At 57.1% G+C, this 21,820-nt stretch overlaps 1 protein-coding gene across 1 annotated transcript in view; it reads left to right on the top strand.

The window, feature by feature from the left end:
- LOC101952276 (unconventional myosin-Vb-like) overlaps positions 1 to 21,820 on the top strand; it is a 71,129-nt gene that overhangs the window by 29,334 nt on the left and 19,975 nt on the right. Inside the window, exons 7-20 of the mRNA XM_042841426.2 lie at positions 1,820 to 1,901; positions 2,985 to 3,092; positions 4,129 to 4,241; positions 4,523 to 4,788; positions 5,787 to 5,868; positions 7,639 to 7,779; positions 9,243 to 9,368; positions 14,334 to 14,417; positions 16,037 to 16,189; positions 16,998 to 17,095; positions 17,554 to 17,640; positions 17,747 to 17,858; positions 19,571 to 19,782; positions 20,345 to 20,501. Coding sequence (XP_042697360.2) covers positions 1,820 to 1,901; positions 2,985 to 3,092; positions 4,129 to 4,241; positions 4,523 to 4,788; positions 5,787 to 5,868; positions 7,639 to 7,779; positions 9,243 to 9,368; positions 14,334 to 14,417; positions 16,037 to 16,189; positions 16,998 to 17,095; positions 17,554 to 17,640; positions 17,747 to 17,858; positions 19,571 to 19,782; positions 20,345 to 20,501 — 1,821 coding nt within the window. The remainder of the gene's footprint in view (positions 1 to 1,819; positions 1,902 to 2,984; positions 3,093 to 4,128; positions 4,242 to 4,522; positions 4,789 to 5,786; positions 5,869 to 7,638; positions 7,780 to 9,242; positions 9,369 to 14,333; positions 14,418 to 16,036; positions 16,190 to 16,997; positions 17,096 to 17,553; positions 17,641 to 17,746; positions 17,859 to 19,570; positions 19,783 to 20,344; positions 20,502 to 21,820) is intronic.

Here is a 21,820-nt window from a genome sequence, read left to right as displayed (position 1 = left end):
CTGTCCGCATGCTGAGGAACTGGACTCTGGGAAGAGCCTGAGAGGGGTGTGTGTGTGTGAACTCCACCCCCAACTCAGAGGGCCTTGAGGGGGAAGTAAATCTCCCCTTGGCACCCACTAGCTAGCAGGGGGAGCCAGGGCTGTCCCTATGCCAATATTGGGGAGTTCCTTCAATGCAAGCTCCAAATACTACCAAAGTCCTTAGCCTCTGTGCGGTGGGCAGTGCTCCCAGCGTGCAGCTGGGGTCGGGGGCACCATGACCTGCCCAGGGCTGGGGGGGGGGGGGGTGCGTGGATGGCAGGTGGTGATGAAGCCACATGACGTGCTCTGACTATTGGACTCTTCCGCCTCCTCTGGCCCCAGGGTCCTTGCTCGCTCATATAAGATTGAGCTGGGACCCCTGTTGCTGACTGAGATGCAAGGCTCCATGGGAGTCTTAATCTGTTGTCTCAATATCCTCCCCCGCCCACCCCCGACATGCCTGATCTGCGCAGCCACAGCTTGACGAGAGCTTCAGGAAACTTCCTGAACAAAAACGTGAGAGTTAAAAGGGCCTTTTTGACAACAGGAAACAGAAGACCTTGCGATTTCCTCCCCCTCTCTCTCGCCCCTGCACACAACACAACAAAGGACATGGAGAGTCTTTTAGTTTTTCATTGTGACGCTTTAACGCTTGTGAAAAGAAAATGGGTGTGTGTGTTCGGGGGTGGGGGGGGGGGAGAGAACCAAACAGCCCCCCAGGATCACTGATTTGTTTCCTGTGGTAAAGCTGGAACAAGGGAAGGCCTGAAATAACTTTTCCATGAGAATTTACTGAAGTTTAAGACCCTATCAATCAAAGCCTGCCAACCAAAAGACCCTGGATGTGAGTGGTTTTCACAACCAGTTCGTCCAGAGTTTGTGTAAGTGAGTTGAACACACCAACGAATGCCCTCCTCAGAAAACTTCCCGCTGGTGGCAAAGCCCGCGGGAGTGGCTGAGCCTGGCTGGCTTACTGAAGGTTCAAATCCAGGCTCCATCAAACAATCATGGGGAAGGAAGTTCCACAGACCCTTCGCTTACACTAAGGAGCTCCGCTGGCCGAACGAGGCAGGTGTCTAAGCTAGAAGGCTCCCATTTTGGGTCAAAATTGCTACCTTAACTGCCTTCCAGTGAGCAAATTGGTAAAAGCAAGACCTGGTTGTCTTTTATCAGGAGGGCTGGCTGACTTTTTCAAGCAGGAAATATTTTTGTCTGGGGGAAAAGTGCCCTTTTTCTACTGAACTTTTCACTTTGCAAATGAGCCTCTTTAAAATGCAGCTTTCCATTTTTAAAAGGGGAAATCCACCATGTTGCTAAAAAACTAATTAAAATGCCTATTCCAGAAACAGTGACCAGAAATTCCACTGGGGGGAAGCTGGAGAAATGCTTCCCTGTTGCCTTCTATGCCTCCCCCCTCCTGGCTGGAGCAGGGGGCAGATGGCTGAGATGCCCCGAGATCCAGGCAGACCTGAAAGATGTGCATATGTAGCCAGGCTGCAGTGCTCTTCCACAAGCTCCTGCTTGGGTGGGAGGGAGTCTGAAATCAGACCCTTCAATTCCAAAAGCAGGAGGCTCTTCCTCTTGAGCTCAGGGAGAGACTCCCTTAGCTGGTAGCTATAGTAGGCCCTTATTCTCTTATGTGAACCAGCCACTAAGCGTGGGGTTTGTTACTGTGGAGGAGGGGCTAGTGGTAACTGATGTGGCCTGTGCGTTCCTTTAGCCAGAGGGATGAGGTAGCAAGAGGTGGAGGGATCTAGGAAAATCTGGACCAAACCAGCTGTTCCGCTTGTCTCTGCAGGCGAAAGCCGAGAGGAACTACCACATCTTCTACCAGCTGTGCGCGTCGGCCGCGCTGCCGGAGTTCCAAGGCTTGGGCCTCGGTAAGCGCCACGGGCAGAGAAGCTGTGTCTCCCCGGGCAGCCAGCGTGCCGGCAAGAGCCCAGCCAGCTGTCCCCAGGCAGCGGCTGTCTGGGTGGTACAGAGTTGGGAAGCTGCAAGGCTGGGGTGGGCTCTATACAGGAGATCTCAAACCAGGGCTGTAGAGATGGATGGGAGAACCTCAAGGGTAGGTGAGGTTACCAGGGTGGCTCTGGGGCTAAAGGACCTGTCCCCTTGTTGTTGACCTGTTCCGCAGCATGAGAACCAGGGGCTGGTTGGACAATATTCATGGCAGGCAAACTGAAAAGGTAAATGCAGTGTATGGGAAAGGAACACGGCACGTGGCTTGGGTTCACAGGGACAAGCAAAGCTCCTAGAACAATTATTCCAGGGAGAATTTGCCTGTTATTTGAAATCAAAGCTTTCTGCGGAGGGGGTTCGATTGGGAGAAAGTTCCTCAAGTTTCAATCCTATCTGGCTTCCTGACAACTCGTCAGCCTGGCTTCTTGGTAGGCTGCTGGGGCCTGCAGGACTTCCAGGGTCTCCAGTTCTAGGAATTAGACTGCCGCAGGTCTGGGGACTCCTGGGCAGTGGCTCCAGGGCTGTGGGAACCCCTGGAGCCTGACTCCCCTTCAGCCCACCAGACCACTTTATTTTGAAATCATCAGTGTGGTGGGTTATTTGGGGTGGGGAGAGGGGCGGGGATGACGCATGTTTATCTTTTTGCAAGGAAGTGTGTGTGTGTGTTTCCAAATCTCAAATTCTTAAAACCCTCCCCGGGTCAGCACTAGAGCTCAGCTTTTGCGTCCAAGGGGCTCTCGGTTCTTGCCTGGCACCCAGAATGTGGCTGCTTCACATACAGCTTTCTGGGACGGTGTCTGGCTGTGCTCCACCAGGGCAGGGATGGGGATGCGTGTCTGGGCTGGGAGCAGGGCCGTAGCTACCCCAGTAGCTGAGGGAAGCTGTGGGAGGAGAGACAGAGGCAGTGGGGCTTGCGGGCAGCTGTTCTGCTGATCTTGCTTGGTCCCAGTGGACGGGAACTAACTGGGAGCTGGAGTCTGTATGGTCCATCTCTAACCCTGCAGGTGGGGCCAAATCCTTCCATTACACCAACCAGGGGCAGTGCACGCACCTTGAGGCGACTGACGATGCTGCTGACCTGGAGAGCACACGCAACGCCTTCTCGCTATTGGGTAGCTGGTCTGGTACCCCCTCTGGCTGGGAGTGGGGAGATGGGCTTTGCCGCTCAGGGGGGGTCGGGATTACAGCTGGCTTGAATGCAGAGCTACAGTCCCCACCGGCTTTGCATCGTCCCTGCGAAGAGCATGGGAGTCCCCATACCACATCCGATCAGACTCAGTCAGCCTGATGTTTGAGGAAGGTGCAAGGAACCCCCTAGTGGATGGTTAAGGGATGACCCATCCATGGTTCTGAGCCCTGGCAGGCTGCCCCCCCCCCCCCCCCCCCCAGTTCCCTGCTGGGAGCTAGAGGGAAAGCCGCCTGGGGCTTCATGGGGGCGGGGGAAGCCTTGTCAACGTCGCTGTAAAACTGGCTCCCGGCAGGGGTGAGGGCTGCTGGGGCTCCTTACCCAGCCCTCCAGGGGAGGGGGGACAGCTGGGCAGGGGCCGTGACCTTTACAAGACAGCCAAAAGCCGATGTCAGGGACGCAGTGTCTACACAGATACTACACCGACACGAGCCTTATGCCTGGAGGCGGGGTTGTTCTGTCGGTGTAGTAGGGCATTTACGCTGGCAGGAGGAAGGCTGTCGCTGCTGACATAATTAGGTGGACATAAATTACCTTATGTCCACCTAACTGTGTAGTGTAGCCCAGCCCCTAGTCTTCCTCCGAACTCCACCCCCATTTCCTAGCCCCGGTAACATGCCCCAGAGCATGTTATGGGCAAGCGGCAGTGATGGCAGGCTGGGGGATGCTGCCCTCTTACCATGGCCACCAGGACAGGGGGTGACTATGGCATGGGAGGGCGCATGTCCCACGGGGCACTAGGAACAGCCGTGTAGGAGCAGCTGCCCAGTTAGATTTGTAGAGATGTGCAGAGCCCTGTGCTCCTTCCACCCAACCTGCCCCCACCTCACAGCTGACGGGAGCGGCTGGAACTTGCTCCTTGTCTGAGCTGAAGCTGTCCTGGGGAGAGCGGCTAGTGCCCCTCTCCATGGGGCTGCCCAGTTCCTGGCCTGGTGTGGTACCATGTGCTGTGTGCTCTGCAGGGGTTCATGAGTCAAGTCAGCTGGAACTGTTCAGCATCCTGGCCTCTATCCTGCACCTGGGCAACATCCGGCTCCGAGCGAAGGACCGGCACGGGGAGAGCTGCTTCACTGAGGTAAGGGGGAGCTGGCTCCCTGCAGCCCTCAGTGGGTGTCCCCTCTCCCGCAGCCCTGGGGGTAGCGGCATGCTGGACTGCTGACTGACCAGGGTGGCCCTTGCCTCAGCCAAGCTAGAGGGGAGAGGCCTGGCTGCTGAGAAGCAGGTGTGTAGGCCTTGGGCTGTTGGCTCCGAATGGGGTGCTCTGCCGAGCCCCCGGAGGCTCTCCCAGTACTAGCTGGGGGTCCTGGGGAGCGCTCCCTTCCTCACAGCTGATGCGAGGGTGCTGTCTCCATGCAGCCAGACGACGAAGCCCTGGGCCTGTTCTGCACACTGCTGGGTGTGGAGACGTCCCAGGTGTCGCGCTGGCTCTGCTACCGCAAGCTGGTCACGGCCAGCGAGACCTACGTGAAGCCCATGTCCAGGCAGCAGGCCCTGAACTCCCGCGATGCCCTGGCCAAGCACATCTACGGGCAGCTCTTCAAGTGGATCGTGAGCAGGATCAACAAGGCCCTGCGGGCGTCCTGCAGACAGCAGGCCTCCATCGGCATCCTGGACATCTACGGGTAAGGACCGGGCCTGCGTGGAGTCAAGCCTTCCTCGCTTGAGGCCCCCCCAGGGACGCTGGACCAGCCTCGGCTCACCCCATGTGAAGGAGGGGTCTGTGCCTGCTCAGGGGAGTGACTCTACATGGGGGGTCCTTCCTGGCGAAACCTCTCCGTACTAGCGAGCCCGCCGGGTGGCAGGTGCCCCGTGTTAGTCAGGTGATGTGGCCTCAGAGCATGGACCACCTGGGTGATCCTTTCTCAACGCACCTGACCAGTTCCCTGGACAATCTCCTCCAGGGTCTTCTGAGATGGCAGGTCCTAGCTCTCCTGGTCCCCTCTGTTCTTTTCTTCCCCACGGTGGGGCGCAGGTGCCTACCTGGCAGACTGTCTGGGAAATCCAGCTCCGTGTGGCCAAGACAAGGGTGTGTGGCTGGGCCAAGCTAGAGCACGGCTCTGGTTGTCTGTGTTCATTGGGCTTGGCCAACTGGGCCGTAGCCATGTCCTTTTCCCCCTCCCCATCTCCTGCTCTTGCTGGTGCACTTGGGGAGTGCTCCCTGGCCATCCCTGCTGGGCTCCTGCCTCGGGGCTGTCGTACGCCCCTCTCTTTGGAAGACCCGAGGGTTCAGGGCAACTTGGGCCTTGCTGAAGCTTATGGGCTGGAGAGGAGTGTTAGGCCCAGGGATCTTCTCTGCTCCAGCACTGAACCCAGCTGGACTTGTTTCCCCCACTAATTCGGGGGGAGGGATAGCTTAGTGGTTTGAGCACTGGCCTGCTAAACCCAGGGTTGTGAGTTCAATCCTTGAGGGGGCCGTTTAGGGAACTGGGGTAAAAACCTGTCTGAGCTTTGAGCAGGGGGTTGGACTAGATACCTCCTGAGGTCCCTTCCAACCCTGATAGTCTGATTCTCTGATAATTCTCCTTGTTGAAAAGCACAAACCCTTGGAGAGGCCCTGTCAGCTCCCCTGTCACCCCCCTCGCCTTCCTCCTAGTCACCCCCAGCCCCATCTCTCCTTCAGGTTCGAGACGTTCACAGTCAACAGCTTCGAGCAGTTCTGCATCAACTACGCCAACGAGAAGCTGCAGCAGCACTTCAACCTGGTCAGTGCTGCCCTCCCAGCTGTCGCCAGCAGCCCCCTTTCCTGCTGGGCTCCCGTACCCTTGTGGGGAGTCTGGAGCTGGCAGGCTGTCTGTACAGCACCTAGCGCAGCGGGGCCCGGGTTCACGACTGGGGCTCCTGGGTGCTACGGTAAAACAAACTAACTGAATTACCCGGGGATGTCACTGGGTACCTGAACATCTGTTCTCCCCTCTTTGTTCCAAGCCTGGTGCCCTCCGGCTGCTCTCAGAAGAGCAGCAGGTAGTAATTGCCAACACCCCCTTCATCTCATGCCCTGGGGGGCTGGCTGGGGAAGCCTTGAAAGGCCCCTAAATGGTTCTTAAGAGGGGACAGTTTCTTGCTAGCTCAACCGAGTGACACCTGCATATTGAATTCCAGGCCTGGCGCCGTAGTGCTGAGGCCAGTTAAGCCGTGTCTGTAACCGGGCTCTGGTCACTGGGACTAGCCCAACGGCAGCTGTTAAAGCGTTCAGCAGAGAACAGTCCGACGTTGGTGCCAGGGTTGTTTTCCCCCAATCCCTAATGTCTGGAGCTGGCTGGGAAACTTTTTTGGTCTCAATTTTCCTACAAAAATGTCTCTCCCCCCTCCAAAAAATGCTTTTTTTCCTAAAGGATCAGTTTTGACACCATTTCGGTCAGTGTCCCCATTGGACGTTTTAGGAACAGGCTCATTTTTTCTTGCAACAAAACTCCATTTATACAAAAACTTTAATAATTAAAAAAAGCGAATAGTCAAAATTGGAACACCTTGATAAAATCCAAATCCCCTTTTTTAGCATTTCATTGTGTTGAAAACTTTTTAAAATCTTCATTCCACTTCCGAACAGAGAGTTTGAAAATCAGGGGGAACTTCCTGCGAAACAGGCTCTGTCCCCGGCTGGCTCAGCTAACGATACAGCACGGCTAAAAGTTGCCAAGCCACTAAATAGCGTGCTGCAAAAAAGTGAACTCCGACCTTGTCCCCGTCCGACGTGCCCTTGGCTCACCAGGCCCCTGCTTGCTTGGGGGGCAGATGGGAGCCGAGGTTCCACATCCTTTCACAGGCTCCCACCTGCCCACAAAATCCCATTCGGGGGGTGAATTGCCATGTTCGCCCCAGGGCTGGGGGTTCAGCAGATGTCACTACCGCTGTGGCTCGGGCAGCTGGGGTGTTTGCTCATCTGGTCTCTGGGGGTCGGTCTCTGGGCTGTGTGCTGGTTAGCCCAGAAGACTGGAAATGTCAAAGGAGCCCAGGGGAATTGGGCACATTGTGGCAGGGATGTTCAGGGGATTCCATTCAGGGGTCTCGGCTCAGCCCTCACTCTGCAGGGGAGGGCTCTGTCCAGAGAAAATGGGGCAGGGTCCCGCTAGGAAGGTAGGGACCCTCCCCCACAGAGTGCTGTTGTGGTGACTCAACACCTAAGTGGCTCTTACGGCAGTTCCCCAAATCCCAGTCCTGGCCTGGCAGGGCCGTGTAGAGCTGCTGGAGTCAGCCTAGGGCCTGATTGTCCCCTCCCTGCAGCTCATGGTCACTTACAGTCTGGGCAGCATGGCCAGAAGTGCCCTTGTAGTCTGCATCTCCAGGCGGGGGCACCGACCGAGCATCTTCCCAGGCAGAAGGGCTGGCCCGCTGGCGTGGCACAGTCAGGCAACAGTGCGGGCCCACTGAAATCTAGACTGAACTCTGGCTATCCTCTCCCCCGTGCCCCCCCAGTCCTGTGCGGGGGCAGGAGGGGCGAGAGCTCTGATCCCATTCCCATCCCTCCCCTGTAGCACGTCTTTAAGCTGGAGCAGGAGGAATACATGAAGGAGGAGATCCCCTGGACCTTCATCGACTTCTACGACAACCAGCCTTGCATCGACCTCATCGAGGCCAAGCTGGGCATTCTGGACCTCCTGAATGAGGAGTGCAAGGTGAGCGTCCGTCCTGCCTCGCCGGGGGGCCAGCAGCGCATCTGGGGCCGATGCCGGCTTTGGGGCGCGGGGAGGGTCCCGCACGCTCCTTCCAGCCTGGGTTACGGGACAGTCTCTGGTCCTAGGCCTGAACCAACCTGTCCTCAAACGAACACCCTGTGGGGAACAGTCGACAGCTTCCCAATCCTGGTGCCTTGTGAAGCATGTGAAAGCTTGGCCGGAGATGGGGGTGGCGTTGAGGAGCCTTGACACTACATTGCGCGTTCAAATGCAGCCCAGGCTGATGGTGGCAGAAAACTATTGCCGTGGGATTGAGTCTCAGGCCCATCCTGTGTACAGGTGCCCGCTGCCCGCCCCACTGGGTGTGGTGCTACCTGGGGGCCTGGCAGACCTTGGGCTGGCCCTTGGCTTGACATGCAACGAAATGGGGAAAGGCAGTTCATGCAGTACCTGCTCCTCACAGCTCTGCACATGGCACCCTGACCAATCCACAAAGAGTGTCAACTTCCAGCCAACCATCCGGCTGCAAAGAAACTAAGTCAACCCCACCCCAGGTGCCTCCGAGAGGCACTCCTGGTCTTGGGGCAGCGCTTCACTGGGCATGGGACCAAAGGAGCTCGGCTGGCTTGTGCTGCATCAGAAATACCGGCAGAAGCACATGGGTGGAGAGGGAGGCTAGGAGGTGTAGGAGTTGGCTGCCTGCCTGGCTTCCACAAGGGCATTGCAAATGGTGGGGAGTATCCAGCATAACTGGCCATGTCCTGCTCCCAGCTGGTCCCTCTCCTGGCAGGCAGTTAGCTGGGGAGAGCTTCTAGACTGGAGGGGGTTCGGAGAAGAGCCAGGAGACTGATCAAAGGAAAATCTGCCTGATGGTGACAGCTACAAGGATCTCAGTTGAGTTAATTTAACCAAGAGAAAGTTCAGGGGTGACTTGACTGCTGTCTGAATCTGTGTGGGGAACAAATAGTTCCTAAGGGGCTCTGCATTCCAGCAGGGGAAGGTCGAACATAATCCATTGGCTGGAAATTGAAGCGAGACAAAGTGCCCTTTCAGAGTGGAGACAGGCATACATTTTTGATAGCCAGAGTAACCGTTGCAACCATTTGCCAACATCAGTGATGGAGAATCCACCACGAGTCTTGGTAAATTGTTCCAGTGGTTAGTCTGGCTGTCAAAAACGTATGCCCTTTCTCGCGGTGGATTCTCTGGTGGTGGTGGTGGTGATGATGATGATGATTGAATGAAGATGGATGGTGTTTCTGGGATGGGCTCTAGGAATGACTTTGGGGGTAGCTCTCTGGCCTGTCTCGTACAGGAGGACAGCCCAGATTGCAATGGTCCCATCTGGCCTTGGAATCAAGTAATCTAAATACCCAGCTGCAGATGGCTGCCCTACGTGGAGGCGATGGAGGCGTCCTGTTCCCCAGGCCTCCTGCTGTCTGACTCGCCTTCTCTGTCTCCAGATGCCCAAGGGCAGCGACGCGAGCTGGGCTCAGAAGCTCTACGACAGGCACCTTCACCACAGCCCCCACTTCCAGAAGCCCAAGATGTCCACAGATGCCTTCATTGTCCACCATTTCGCGGGCAAGGTAAGAGGGCCCGGGGGGTGGAGGGAAGGTCCCAGGGCACTGGAGTGCAGGAGAGGCTACGACACTTGCCCAAGGTCAGGGTCTGTCTGAGCTGGGGTGAGGATGGAGCTGGCTGGCAAGTCTGTCTTGGAGAAATCTGAACACTGAAGTTTTCTCTCCCAAACTAATGCTGTCGGATAACCGCACTGCGCTCCTTGTGGTGCCGGTTGGGAGAAGCGGGACACTCCCAAAGCAGGAGGGAACCCAGCAGACCCAGGACCGTGGCAGCATGAGCGTTGCAGCTGAATGTCACGGCAGTGACGGCCCACTCCTGTCCGCGCTCCACTGGGGCAGGGTGCCCGGGAGGCTGGCTGCAGGGGAAAGATACCTCCCTGTGCGCCAGGGCCCAGTGAGTCTGCAGCTGGCCCCTCCTGCCACTCGCTCCAGGGCTGAGTGGGCTCCTAGCGTGGTGATGGGACTGAAAACAAAGCCGGCTCTGTTAGAGCCAGCCTGTGACTGGAGTCTGAACTCTGGCTGGGATATGCTGGAGGGGTCGTGTGCCTCCCTCAGCCCTAAATACACAGCTCTAGCCATGTACTGGCCCCTTAAAACAGGCTCCCTGTTCTGCACTGTGCATCCTGGGACTTGTAGTTCCTAGAGATCAGGTGACTTGTAGGCTTGGAGCAAGGCCTGCTGGGAGAAGAAACCAGATATAAGGCACAGCATTTCTGCAGAGAGGGGGAACTGCTGGTGAATGACTAGGCCTGGCCTAGAGAATCCAGTGTCTAGACAGTCTCTACACCTGTGTTGGGTGTGGCTGCAAGTGGCACTGCCTAAATGCCATGCGACACCCCCACCCTAGCTGGCACCCACTGGAATCACCCACAGCACCAGCTGCTGATCTGCGGGAGCTTCCAGCCCCTCTGGGTTTGTTAGAGCATCCGGGGCAGGCTGGTGAGCTTTGAGCCTCGGACGCCCAGGGGCTGTTGGGACTCAGCAGTCTGTGCTGGGGCGTTCGGCTCTAGTCCCTTCGGAGGGGGCTCTGTGGGCAGGGGCTGGACTAGACCTCTCCTGAGACCCCTTCCAGCCTGACACTTCTATGGTTCCATGTCTGTGGCCTGGTGTCACGGACTCACAGATCGTGTCCACTCTTGGCCCTGTGCGGCCCATGGGGGGTGCCCCTTTCAGTGAGACAGCCCTTCGTGGGGGTCAGGCCCCACCACTTCCTGGAGCTGCACCTCTCGGAGCCTTAGCACATCTGTCTCTTGCCGTGGGCCCCCTCAGGGAGTCCCCTCGCTCTCCACCCCACCCCCGAAGGGGATGATGCAACCCTGTTCTCTAGCCCGGAGTGACTCTCAGCCAGCATAAAACAGGAGGGTTTATTGAGCGACTGAACACAGCACAGGAAACTCTCAGGTCCTCAGGCCTGGCCTCCCTCAGCCCAGCACATCCCAGTCCCCCCTGCATTCCAGTGGGCTCTGCCTGCCCCCTCTCTCCAGCCCAGAGCCCCCCTGCTTCCCAGCTGGGCATCTGAGATCACCAGCCCCAAGCCCCGCCTCTGTCCATTGTTTTTCTCTCCACGTAAACAGGGTCGCCTGGGCCTCCTCTCCTCTCTTCTGTCCTCTGGCTGGAACCGGCTGGTCCGGTCACCGGGGTCCTCTCTACAGCCCATTGTCCTCCCACTGGCCAGAACCAGCTGTTAGGGCACGAGAGCTAAGGAAACATTGTTCTAAGTAAGCCATAAAAATGTTGGCATACTGTGGGGCCATGCGGGTACCCATAGCAGTGCCGCTGACTTGAAGGTATATATTGTCCCCAAATGTGAAATAGTTGTGGGTGAGGACAAAGTCACAAAGTTCAGCCACCAGGTTAGCTGTGACATTATCGGGGATACTGTTCCTGATAGCTTGTAGTCCATCTTTGTGTGGAATATTGGTGTAGGGGGCTTCTACGTCCATAGTGGCCAGGATGGTGTTTTCTGGAAGATCACCAATGGATCGTAGTTTCCTCAGGAAGTCAGTGCTGTCTCGAAGATAGCTGGGAGTGCTGGTAGCGTAGGGTCTGAGGAGAGAGTCCACATAACCAGACAAGCCTGATGTTGGGGTGCCAATGCCTGAGATGATGGGGTGTCCAGGATTTCCAGGTTTATGGATCTTGGGTAGCAAATAGAATACCCCTGGTCGGGGTTCTAGGCATGTGTCTGTTCCTGTGCTTTGTCAGGGAGTTTTTTTAGCAGATGGTGTAGTTTCTTTAGGTAATCCTCAGTGGGATCAGAGGATAATGGCCTGTAGAATGTGGTGTTAGAGAGCTGTCTAGCAGCCTCTTGGTCATATTCCAATTTATTCATGATGACGACAGCACCTCCTTTGTCAGCCTTTTTGATTATGATGTCAGGGTTGTTTCTGAGGCTGTAGATGGCGTTGTGTTCAGCATGGCTGAGGTTATGGGGCAAGTGATGTTGCTTTTCCACAATTTCAGCCTTTGCACGTCGACGGAAGCAATCTATGTAGAAATCCAGTCTGTTTCGACCGTCCGGAGGAGTCCACGCAGAATCCTTTTTGTAGTGCTGGTAGGGAGGATTCTGTGGGTTAGTATGCTGTTCAGAGGTATGTTGGAAATATTCTTTGAGTCGGAGACGTCGAAAGTAGGATTCTAGGTCACCGCAGAACTGTATCGTGTTTGTGGGTCTGGAGGGACAAAAGGAGAGGCCCTGAGATAGGACAGACTCTTCTGCTGGGCTAAGAGTATAGCTGGAAAGATTAACAATATTGCTGGGTGGCTTAAGGGAACTACTGTTGTGGCTCCGTGTGGCATGTAGCAGTTTAGATAGTTCATCAACTTCATGAAAAAACTCGTACAGATACAGACAGACGACATCTTCCTTTCCAAATGCAAGCCGATGGACACCATACCAAAAGGACTAAAGGTAAAAAATCCATTACAATCTACATATCACACAGACTATGCTGAGAGACTGTCACACACTCTCAAAGAAACTGCGAAACCACCTGATCAGCATCCTGTACAGCAAACAGGGAAAGATTAAGAATGAGCTCTCAAAACTGGATACTCTCATAAGAAACCAACCTTCCACACAAACTTCCTCATGGATAGACTTTACAAAAACTAGACAAGCCATTTACAAGACAAACTTTGCCTCACTACAAAGGAAAAAGGACACTAAACTATCTAAACTGCTACATGCCACAAGCAGCCACATACCTTCAAGTCAGTGGCACTGCTATGGGTACCCACATGGCCCCACAGTATGCCAACATTTTTATGGCTGACTTAGAACAATGTTTCCTTAGCTCTCGTCCCCTAACGCCCCTACTCTACTTGCGCTACATTGATGACATCTTCATCATCTGGACTCATGGAAAAGAAGCCCTTGAGGAATTCCACCATGATTTCAATAATTTCCATCCCACCATCAACCTCAGCCTAGATCAATCCACACAAGCGGTCCATTTCCTGGACACTACTGTGCTAATAAGCGATGTTCACATCAATACCACCCTATACCGGAAACCTACTGACCGCTACACTTACCTACATGCCTCCAGCTTCCATCCAGGACACACCACACGATCCATTGTCTGTCTGTCTACAGTCAAGTTCTAAGATATAACCGCATTTGCTCCAATCCCTCAGATAGAGACAAGTACCTACAAGATCTCTATCAAGCATTCCTAAAACTACAATACCCACCTGCTGAAGTGAAAAAACAGATTGACAGAGCCAGACGAGTACCCAGAAGTCACCTCCTACAAGACAGGCCCACCAAAGAAAATAACAGACCACCACTAGCTGTCACCTTCAGCCCCCAACTAAAACCTCTCCAGTGCATCATCAGAGATCTACAACCTATCCTGAAAGATGATCCTTTACTCTCACAGATCTTGGGAGACAGACCTGTCCTCGCTTACAGACAACCCCCCAACCTAAAGCAAATACTCACCAGTAACCACACATCACTGAACAAAACCACTGACCCAGGAACCTATCCTTGTAACAAAGCCCGATGCCAACTCTGTCCACACATTTATTCAAGTGACATCATCATAGGACCTAATCACATCAGCCATACCATCAGGGGCTCGTTCACCTGCACATCTACCAATGTGATATATGCCATCGTGTGCCAGCAATGCCATGTACATTGGCCAAACCGGACAGTCTCTATGCAAAAGAATTAATGGACACATCTGACATCAGGAAGCATAATACTCAAAAACCAGTGGGAGAACACTTTAACCTGTCTGGCCATTCTATGACAGACCTGAGGGTGGCTATCTTACAACAGAAAAACTTCAAAAACAGACTCCAACGAGAGACTGCTGAGCTGGAATTGATATGCAAACTAGATACAATCGACTCAGGATTGAATAAGGACTGGGAATGGCTGAGCCATTACAAACATTGAATCTATCCCCCCTTGTAAGTATCCTCACACTTCTTATCAAATTGTCTGTACTGGGCTAGCTTGATTATCACTTCAAAAGTTTTTTTCTCTTACTTAATTGGCCTCTCAGAGTTGGTAAGACAACTCCCACCTGTTCATGCTCTCTGTATGTTTGTGTGTATATATATCTCCTCAATATATGTTCCACTCTATATGCATCCGAAGAAGTGGGCTGTAGCCCACGAAAGCTTATGCTCTAATAAATTTGTTAGTCTCTAAGGTGCCACAAGTACTCCTGTTCTTTCTACTTAGGCACAATTCTTCACCACCCCTCCTGTGTAACCTGCAGGCAAAGTCCCATCCACCCCGAGCCGTTCCCTGTAGGACTGCACTGGTACAAACATGGGCTGGGGCTTCTCAATGGCCCAAGAGTTTTAGGCACTCAGCTCCCCTTAGCTCTGATTCCCCACCCCCAGTACCTCCGCTCTGGAGACCTCTGGGCTCTGAATTGTCCCAGGAGCCCCCGAGGCTGTCATAGCCTGGAGCTGATGAGGCCTCCTGCATGCCCTGGTTACCCACAGGTGGAGTATCAGTGCGGCGGGTTCCTGGAGAAGAACCAAGACACTGTCCATGCAGAGCTGATAGGACTCCTCCGCGCCAGCAAGGTGAGCCCACGGCCCTTCCAGCGGGCGAGGCGCTTGCAGCAGGCGCCGCAGAGGAAGGTGGTAGGCGGGTGTCACCTGAAGTCCATCCGCATCCTGTGTCGGGATGGGGGTTGTCACGTGGGTCAGAAGGGGCCGTGCTGGCGCCTTGGGGAGAAGTGCCCTGGCAAACCTGCACACCCTCTTTTCTCTTCCCCCCCCCCCCCCCCCCGCAAACCTGGAGTGACCATATCTCCGTACTCAAGATTTGCAAACAAAAGGATCTTGACCACATAACTGACCTGGGGGGCACAGTGTCCTCACTGTGGATGCCAAGGTGGGGACCCACCAGCCTCCTGTCATAAGGGCAAAAGCTGCACCTACCTTGAGCCCTCTCTCCATGGGGAGGGTGGGGGTGGAGGAGTGGGGGGGAGGGTGGGGTGATGAGACTTGTGGTGCAGAGGCCAGATGCCAGGGGAGCGATCTAGGAAATTAGGACTAATTGGGGTCCTGTCCTATCCATAATGCCCTGAGTTGTCAGGCCCCCTTCTCCGAGCACACGGTGCCGCTGCTGCTGCAAAGGCTTGTTGCAGACTAAGCTGTGGGCAGGTCAGAAAATGAAGACTCGCCTCCACCAGGGGGCGCCAGACCTCTACTTCTCTCTCTTCTTCCCCCCCCCCTCCAAAACCATGCTCTGCAAACTGACCTGTAAAACAGCTGTCTGGCTAGAACCCGCCTGGCATGGGCACGGCCTGTGGGAGCCCAACAGGCCAGGCTTCGCCAGCAGAGCCTCTGGCTGGGGTGTGTGTGTGTGTGTGTGTGTGTGTGTGTGTGTGTGTACGTGTGTGTGTGTGTACGCACACACTCTCTGCTGGGGCTCCCGGCCACTGTTGCAATGCAGGATGCTAGACACTGGGAACTGTTAGCCTGGGGAGGGGGGGAGGCCAGCAGACAAAGCAACAGTGACCTTGCTGTTAAACTAATCGTCTGCCATTTCTCTCCCCCCTCGTTGTCCTCCCATGGACCCTGCAGAAGGTAAGTGGTACCGCGGGGTAGGAGACGCAGGCCACTCTCCCTCAGTTGCGGCTCACGGGGACCGGTGGGGGGGGCCTGCAGGTCGCCAGTTCTGGCTGGATGTTTTCCTGCAGGTTTCATCACGTGACATGGAAGGGGGCACCCTAGGGTGACACCTGGTGCATTGCAATGGGGGCCCTTGACCCTGGGGTGTGGCTGCTACTTAGCCCTATTGGGAGTGGGGATGAACTGCTCCCTAAACTGGGGGGGATATGGGCTGGTTCGTGGCGTGCTCTGGACTGACCCCAGGCTCAGATCCGTGCGGCCTGTGACTGAGCCCTGTGCAGGTCAGACTCTGCCCGATGCCCCAGCTGGTGCGGAGAGCTGCCCGTGAGCGGCACTGGCACAGATGCAGGGAGGGCTGCATCCTGCCGCAGGGCTGCCGTTCTCATGCAGGTGGCTCTGTGGCTCCCCACGGTGCTACTGCAGCTCTGGGAGCCGGGGCGCTGTGGCCACGGAGCCCCTATTGCAATAGGGCTCGGGGTTGCTGGCTGCCTGTCCCTGCTGGCCAGTAGGTGTCGCTCATGGCCTGCTGCTGGCTCTGATCCTTCTGCTCTCTCCCCACGCAGTCTGCGCTGCTGGCCGAGCTCTTCCCGGAGGAAGGGGACGGCAGCATCGCCCTACCCTCCCGCAGGTCGCATGGGTCCAGGGTGACCGTCCGCCCCGGCAGGAGGTCTTTGCCAGCTCCTGACAAGGAGCACAGGAAACCCATCTCCACCCAGGTACCCAGCAGGGCTGGCGTGTCCTATGCCTGTTCTGCCTGCTCTCCCCATGGGGGGAGGTTCACCCCCTCCCCCACATCACTATCCCCTTCAACGCTGCACTGAGCATCCACCCCTGTGCAAACCCCGCCTGGCTTCTCAATGTGCTGAACACATTCCTCCACTCCAGGAAATCTGACCGGCCTGGCTCTGCCTTTAGAAGCGCTGAGCCCCTCTGAATCCTGCTGGCTTCTGGGGACAGCCGGTGCTCAGCACAGCTGGAAATCGGGGGGCCTTGGACTCCCAGGGGAGGGATCTCTGCCCCTGTCAGCGAGATGCTCCAAACCCTTTTGCTGGGAGGTGGGGAGAGATGGGCCCAAGCACACAGACCTTCCCAGACTCGGCCGCGTGCTGGAGCTGGCCTGAGCTGCAGACCACGGGTTTGGTGGGCTGGGGGCTCTGGCTCCAGGCCGCTCGGAGGCTTATCAGCATCCAAAGCACTGAATGGTGCTGCCAGGTGAGGAGGTGGCCTGGAAAGGGGCAGCTGGGTGTCCAGGGGCTGCATTTAGGGGTCCCCTTCTCCCTTGGACCAGCCTTCAGCTTAGGACAATGGGTCCTGGTGCTCTCGGCTGCCCACCCAGCGTCCAGGCCCTTTGCCTAGGCCCATAGAGGGAAGGGGGAAATGCAGCTCATGGCCCCCAACCCTCCCCAGGGAATCTAGAAGCATCTTCACTCTGCTGAGGACAAGGTCAGAGCCTGCTCCCAAGCCCTGGCTCCCCACTGGGGCATCCACACCCAGACCTAAGCCTGCTCGCTCTGTCCCCTGCAGTTCAAAGCCTCGCTGCACAAGCTCATGGAGACCCTGAGCAGCACCGCGCCCCACTACGTGCGCTGCATCAAACCCAACGACCGCAAGCGGCCCTTCGAGTGAGTGCCTGGCTTTGCAATGGGGCAGGGGCTGGAGAGGGAGAGACTCCAGCTGGATGTGCCAGGGCCAGACCTGCTGTCTGGGAAGTCTGCATCACCAAGCAACTCTTGTGAAACTATTAGCAATGTGTTCCGTCCCCTGGAGTGGGACCGGCTCTGCAGCAGCAAAACTGGTCGCCGCCTTGGTCCAGTGCGGAGTCAGGCGACTTCCCTGTCTGGGCGACTTCCCTTGCTGTCTGGAACGGCCCTGCAGCAGGGCTGTGAGCTGCAGAACCAGCGGCCTCATTCCCATGGGCGCCTCTGCATGCTGTTTTTGATACAGTCAGCAAGCAGGTGGCCTGCCCAGGCTTGGGCCGAGAGCAGCGCCAGCCAGGTGTGCTGCATGGGGGATGGCAGATCCGAACCGCGAGCTCTAAGGAACCCTCACTCAGAGGGCGCTGACTCTGTCTCTGCTCTAGGTTTGACGCCAAGCGAGCAGTCGAGCAGCTGAGAGCCTGTGGGGTCCTGGAAACCATTCAGATCAGTGCCTCTGGCTATCCATCCAGGTACGGCCAGCCCAGGCGTTTCCTGCCTGCCCTCCTCTGCTGGAGCATTTGGGTCCCTGGCGCTCACTAACGCGCCCCTTTGGGTCTGGCTTCTGTGCCCCCGCAGGTGGACGTACGTGGAGTTCTTCAGCAGGTACAGGGCTCTGACGCGCCCGGAGGAGCTGATGGGCGGTGATGAGAGGCAGACCTGCCGGCTTGTCCTCGAGAGGCTGCTCAAGGTAAGAGCCCTGCAGGTTGCCGTGCTGGGGGAGAGGACCCTGGATAGGGCAGCAGGGGATCAAATTCTAGGCCCTCGCTGCTACTGCACCCAGCCTTTCCTGCCACCCCACCTGCTCCTCCGTGCCCCGCAGGAAGCTGCCTGCTGGTGCACCCGGCCGTGTGGCCTTGATAGGCCCTTCCCTCCTAGTCGTGAGGTCACTATGGCAGGAAACAGGTGGTTCAAGTCCATCTGGATTGTGCCATAGCCTCAGGCTGGGGGTGTCTGGGGCCAGGCGTCACTGCGGGTGCTGCAGTCATCTGTCTCTTCCCCCCCCCCCCCCCCTCGATAACGGGACTAGCCTGCCCAGTGTCCCACTGCTCCCATGGTGTCCCAGAGACGGGCAAAGGGCGCCTGGCCCACAACCCTCTGCCCAATACAACCTGCTCGTGTGGGAAACATCGACTCAGCTGAAACCAACCAACTTCCCCGTGGAGACGGCGCTGCATCGCCCGGTGGGAGGCGTGGGCCGGGTCCCCCGTGTGCCCGGCTGCCTCTCCTCCATGCACCAGTCTGCCTTCCTGACGAGCGGCTCGTCCTAGTTGTCTGGCCAAGGATCCTGCCTCCTAGGGCAGGGGTTCCCAAACTGTGGGATGCGTGCCCCTGCGGGTACATGCGGCCTCTCTTGGGGGGGCACATGGGAGAAAATGTGGAATGGGGGATTTTATTGATTTATTGCATTTTCCTAATAGGCTACTCAGACGAAGCTTTAAAACTGGGAATTTTTTGCATAAAATACGGTACATTTACTTCAAGACGTACCAATGAGAACAGATAAGGGCGACGCTGACGTACAAAGCCCTCCCCTCCAATCACTGTACAGCGCGGGTTCAGTTGCCAAGCAACTGTCCAGTCTGTCTGAGCTCAGAACTTAGGGTTTTTTTGGTTGTACCTGTTTGTGCTCTAACTAGATCTGCACGTAACCGTGGAAGCTGGGCCGATGGCTAAAGCCAGGCAGTGTGAAGAACACCGAGTATCCGTGATGAGAAGGGTGTGGGGACGCGGGCAGATCTGGAAGGGGGTCTGCGTTGAGCAACATTTGGGAGCCTTTGCCATAGGCACAGGGCACGAGAGGCCCCTGAACTACAACTCCCAAGAGGCATTGCAGCAGCCTTTCCAAACTGGAACATTGAGGATTTTGGTTGAAATCCTCAGGGGTTTTTTTTCCAACCAGCCCTGGGCATCTGAGCCCATGGGTGGGCCGGGTGAGCTCCTGCCAGCTGGTGCTGACCGTACTGTGCTAAGCTGGTGTTGGCTTGTCCCGTGGCCAAGCTGAGGGTCCCCGTTCTCTGGGCAGGCCAAGGCCTGTCCCGGTCTCTGTGTGCTGGAGCTTCCTTTCTGCCCAGGCCAGAGACCATCTGGGGATTTGTTCCCCAGCTCTGCCAGTCTGACCCTGAACAGGTGGCTTATCCTCTGGCCCATGTCCCTCCCGGTGTGCAGCTCAGTGTTGGGTGTCTAAAGGGTTAATATCCCCCTCTCCCTGGGATGATCTGGATGCTGCAGCCCCCTCCTGTCAGCTGTGGGAGGAGGGTCTGTCCAGCCAGGCCCTGGCGCCAGGAAGGGCCCGCACCGCGCTGCTGCTATCCAAGCCTGCAGCAAGGAGCACCCATGGCTGAGTTTGCTCCACCCCATTGTCCTTGCCTGGTCATGGATCTCACTATCCTCTTCCCACAGGACCCCAGCAAATACCAGTGTGGGAAGGGCAAGATCTTCTTCCGTGCTGGCCAGGTGGCCTTCCTGGAGGAGCTGCGTGGCAGGAGGCTGAGAGCAGCCTGCGTCTTCATTCAGAAGAGCCTTCGTTGCTGGCTGGGGAGGAGACGCTTCTTGCGTATGCGAGCTGCGGCCATCTGCCTCCAGCGCTTTTCCCGGGGCCTCCTGGCCCGGAGGTGAGAGGTGCTGCCCACGTCTGCCAGGCTGAGCCAGGCATTCATGTGGCTCTGCCTTGGCATCTGGCCCCTGGAGACCCATCTCTGGGCACCCTCAGCCCTCTGCTGTACCCAGCCGCCGGAACAGGGCAGCTAAGAGCCGCTGATGCAGTGTCTGGCTGGCAAACAGCATTCCCAAAGCTACAGCAGGTGGAGGCCTAGGCGGGGACCTGGAGCTAACCACGCTCCACCCCAGAGGTGGCTGCATTTCAAAATCCCATGTCCCTACTCTGGGAGCCAGGAGAAGCTGGTGCCAGGACAGCAGCTGTGATTGGGTCTCATTTGGGGGTGAATGGAGCAGTGCCCAAGCTCTGAGCCTAGGGAGGTGGGGGGTCGGCCTCAGGACCTCGTGCTGGGTCTCTGATGTGGGGGTCTGCAGGGACTAGGGTAGACCCTGGGTCTGTGCTGCTGGGGGTTGCTCTGTCCCGGGGGGGGGGGGGGGGGGGCGGGCGGTGTAAGTTCTGCTGCCCTGCCCCAGTGGGCTCTGGCTTCCCATGCCCAGTGCCCATTGCCCGTTGTGCAGGCTCGCCAGGCGCCTGAGGAGGACCAGCGCTGCTCTCACCCTGCAGAAGAACTTCAAGATGGCCCTGGCCAGGCGCTCGTACCTCCGCACCCAGGCAGCAGCGGTCACCATCCAGGCCTTCGCCCGCGGCATGTTCGCCAGGCGCCTGCACCGCCAGGTACCAGCCCTGCCCGCAGCCGCGGGGTTGGGGATCCACTTGTGGTGGCAGCTTCAGAGGGGGACATCCTGTGTGTGCTCCCAGTGCAGGGGGTACGGATGGGTTACAGGAGCCCCAGGTAATGGGAGGGAGGGGGGGAGAGGGATTTGCTGGCAGGTGCATCCTGGGATCTGGAGGGAGCCCCCTTGCTTAGTGCCCCTATAGAGCAGAGATGCACCCCCCTCTCGCTGCAGGCTCTTGCCACGAGGTAGAACAGTTACCTTTTTGGCTCAGTTCCCTGTCCTGCATGTGCAGGGAGTGTGGGGCCTTACCTGGCAGCATGGGGAGGGGGTACCTGTGGGCAGCCCCCTCCCCCCCCCCCCCCCCCCCAAACTGCAGGCAGTGTGAGCAAGTAGTGCTGCGACTCCCTAGGCAGGTGTACCACTCTCCTGTCCGGGATATGGGGCGCCTGGTGGCCCATTCAGGGTCTGTTGGGAGCCGCCCCATCCCCACCCTCAGGAGTGACCAGGTTCCTAGCAGATATCGAAGGTGGCGCGTGCGCCTCGGCTCGGGAGATCTGCGTTGTATTGTATTGTGCTGGCTCACGTGGGTCCAGTTCCCGGTGGGGCTCGCACTGGAGGGGCCCACGCCCCACACCTGCCCACAGCCCCTCTGCGGGGAGTAGCCACGGGTGTAGGCAGAGTCTTAGAGCCACACCTGGCCTCACACAGGTGCCGACTTTCACTTTTCCGGCTGGGTGCTCCACTGAGTGGACCCGCCCCCATCCCACCCCTTCTCCAAGGCCCCACCCTCTCTCCTCCCCCCTCAGTGTGCCCTGCCTCATCCCACCCCTGCTCCACCCCCACAAGTGCCTCCTGCCCAGTGCCAAACAGCTGATTGGTGGGTGCTGAGCACTCCCAATTTTTTTTTCCCCCCAGAGCACCCACAGTTAGGCCAGGCATCGGCACTGACTATCTCCTGGGTGTCCTCAGAGGCCGGCAGGCTGCCCGCAGCACTTGAGGGCTGCAAAGTGGAAAGGCAGAAACCCACAGAACCAAACTAGAGCTGGGGGGCGGAGGGGGAGGAATTTGATGCCTGGCTCTGGTCTTGTCCTGGAATCCAGGCTTGGATCTGATCCCAGCCAACTGCTCCCTTGTGAGGGTGTGTGTGTGTGTGTGTGGTGTGGGGGGGGGGGGCATGGTTCTGGAAGTGCCTTGGAGTAGTAGTACTAAATACCCTCACACTGGAAAAATTATTCCAGCACCAGTCTCTAGCAACCCTTCTCTCTTTTTTCCCCCACCCCCACCCCCCGGCTCAGGTGCAGGATAGAACAGTTGCAA

This window comes from Chrysemys picta, chromosome 25 (genome assembly GCF_011386835.1).
Source record: "Chrysemys picta bellii isolate R12L10 chromosome 25, ASM1138683v2, whole genome shotgun sequence".
In the NCBI taxonomy this organism is placed as follows: Eukaryota; Metazoa; Chordata; order Testudines; family Emydidae; genus Chrysemys; species Chrysemys picta.
The sequence above is the reverse complement of the archived record's forward strand: the minus strand, read 5'-3'. Positions and strand labels throughout refer to the sequence as shown.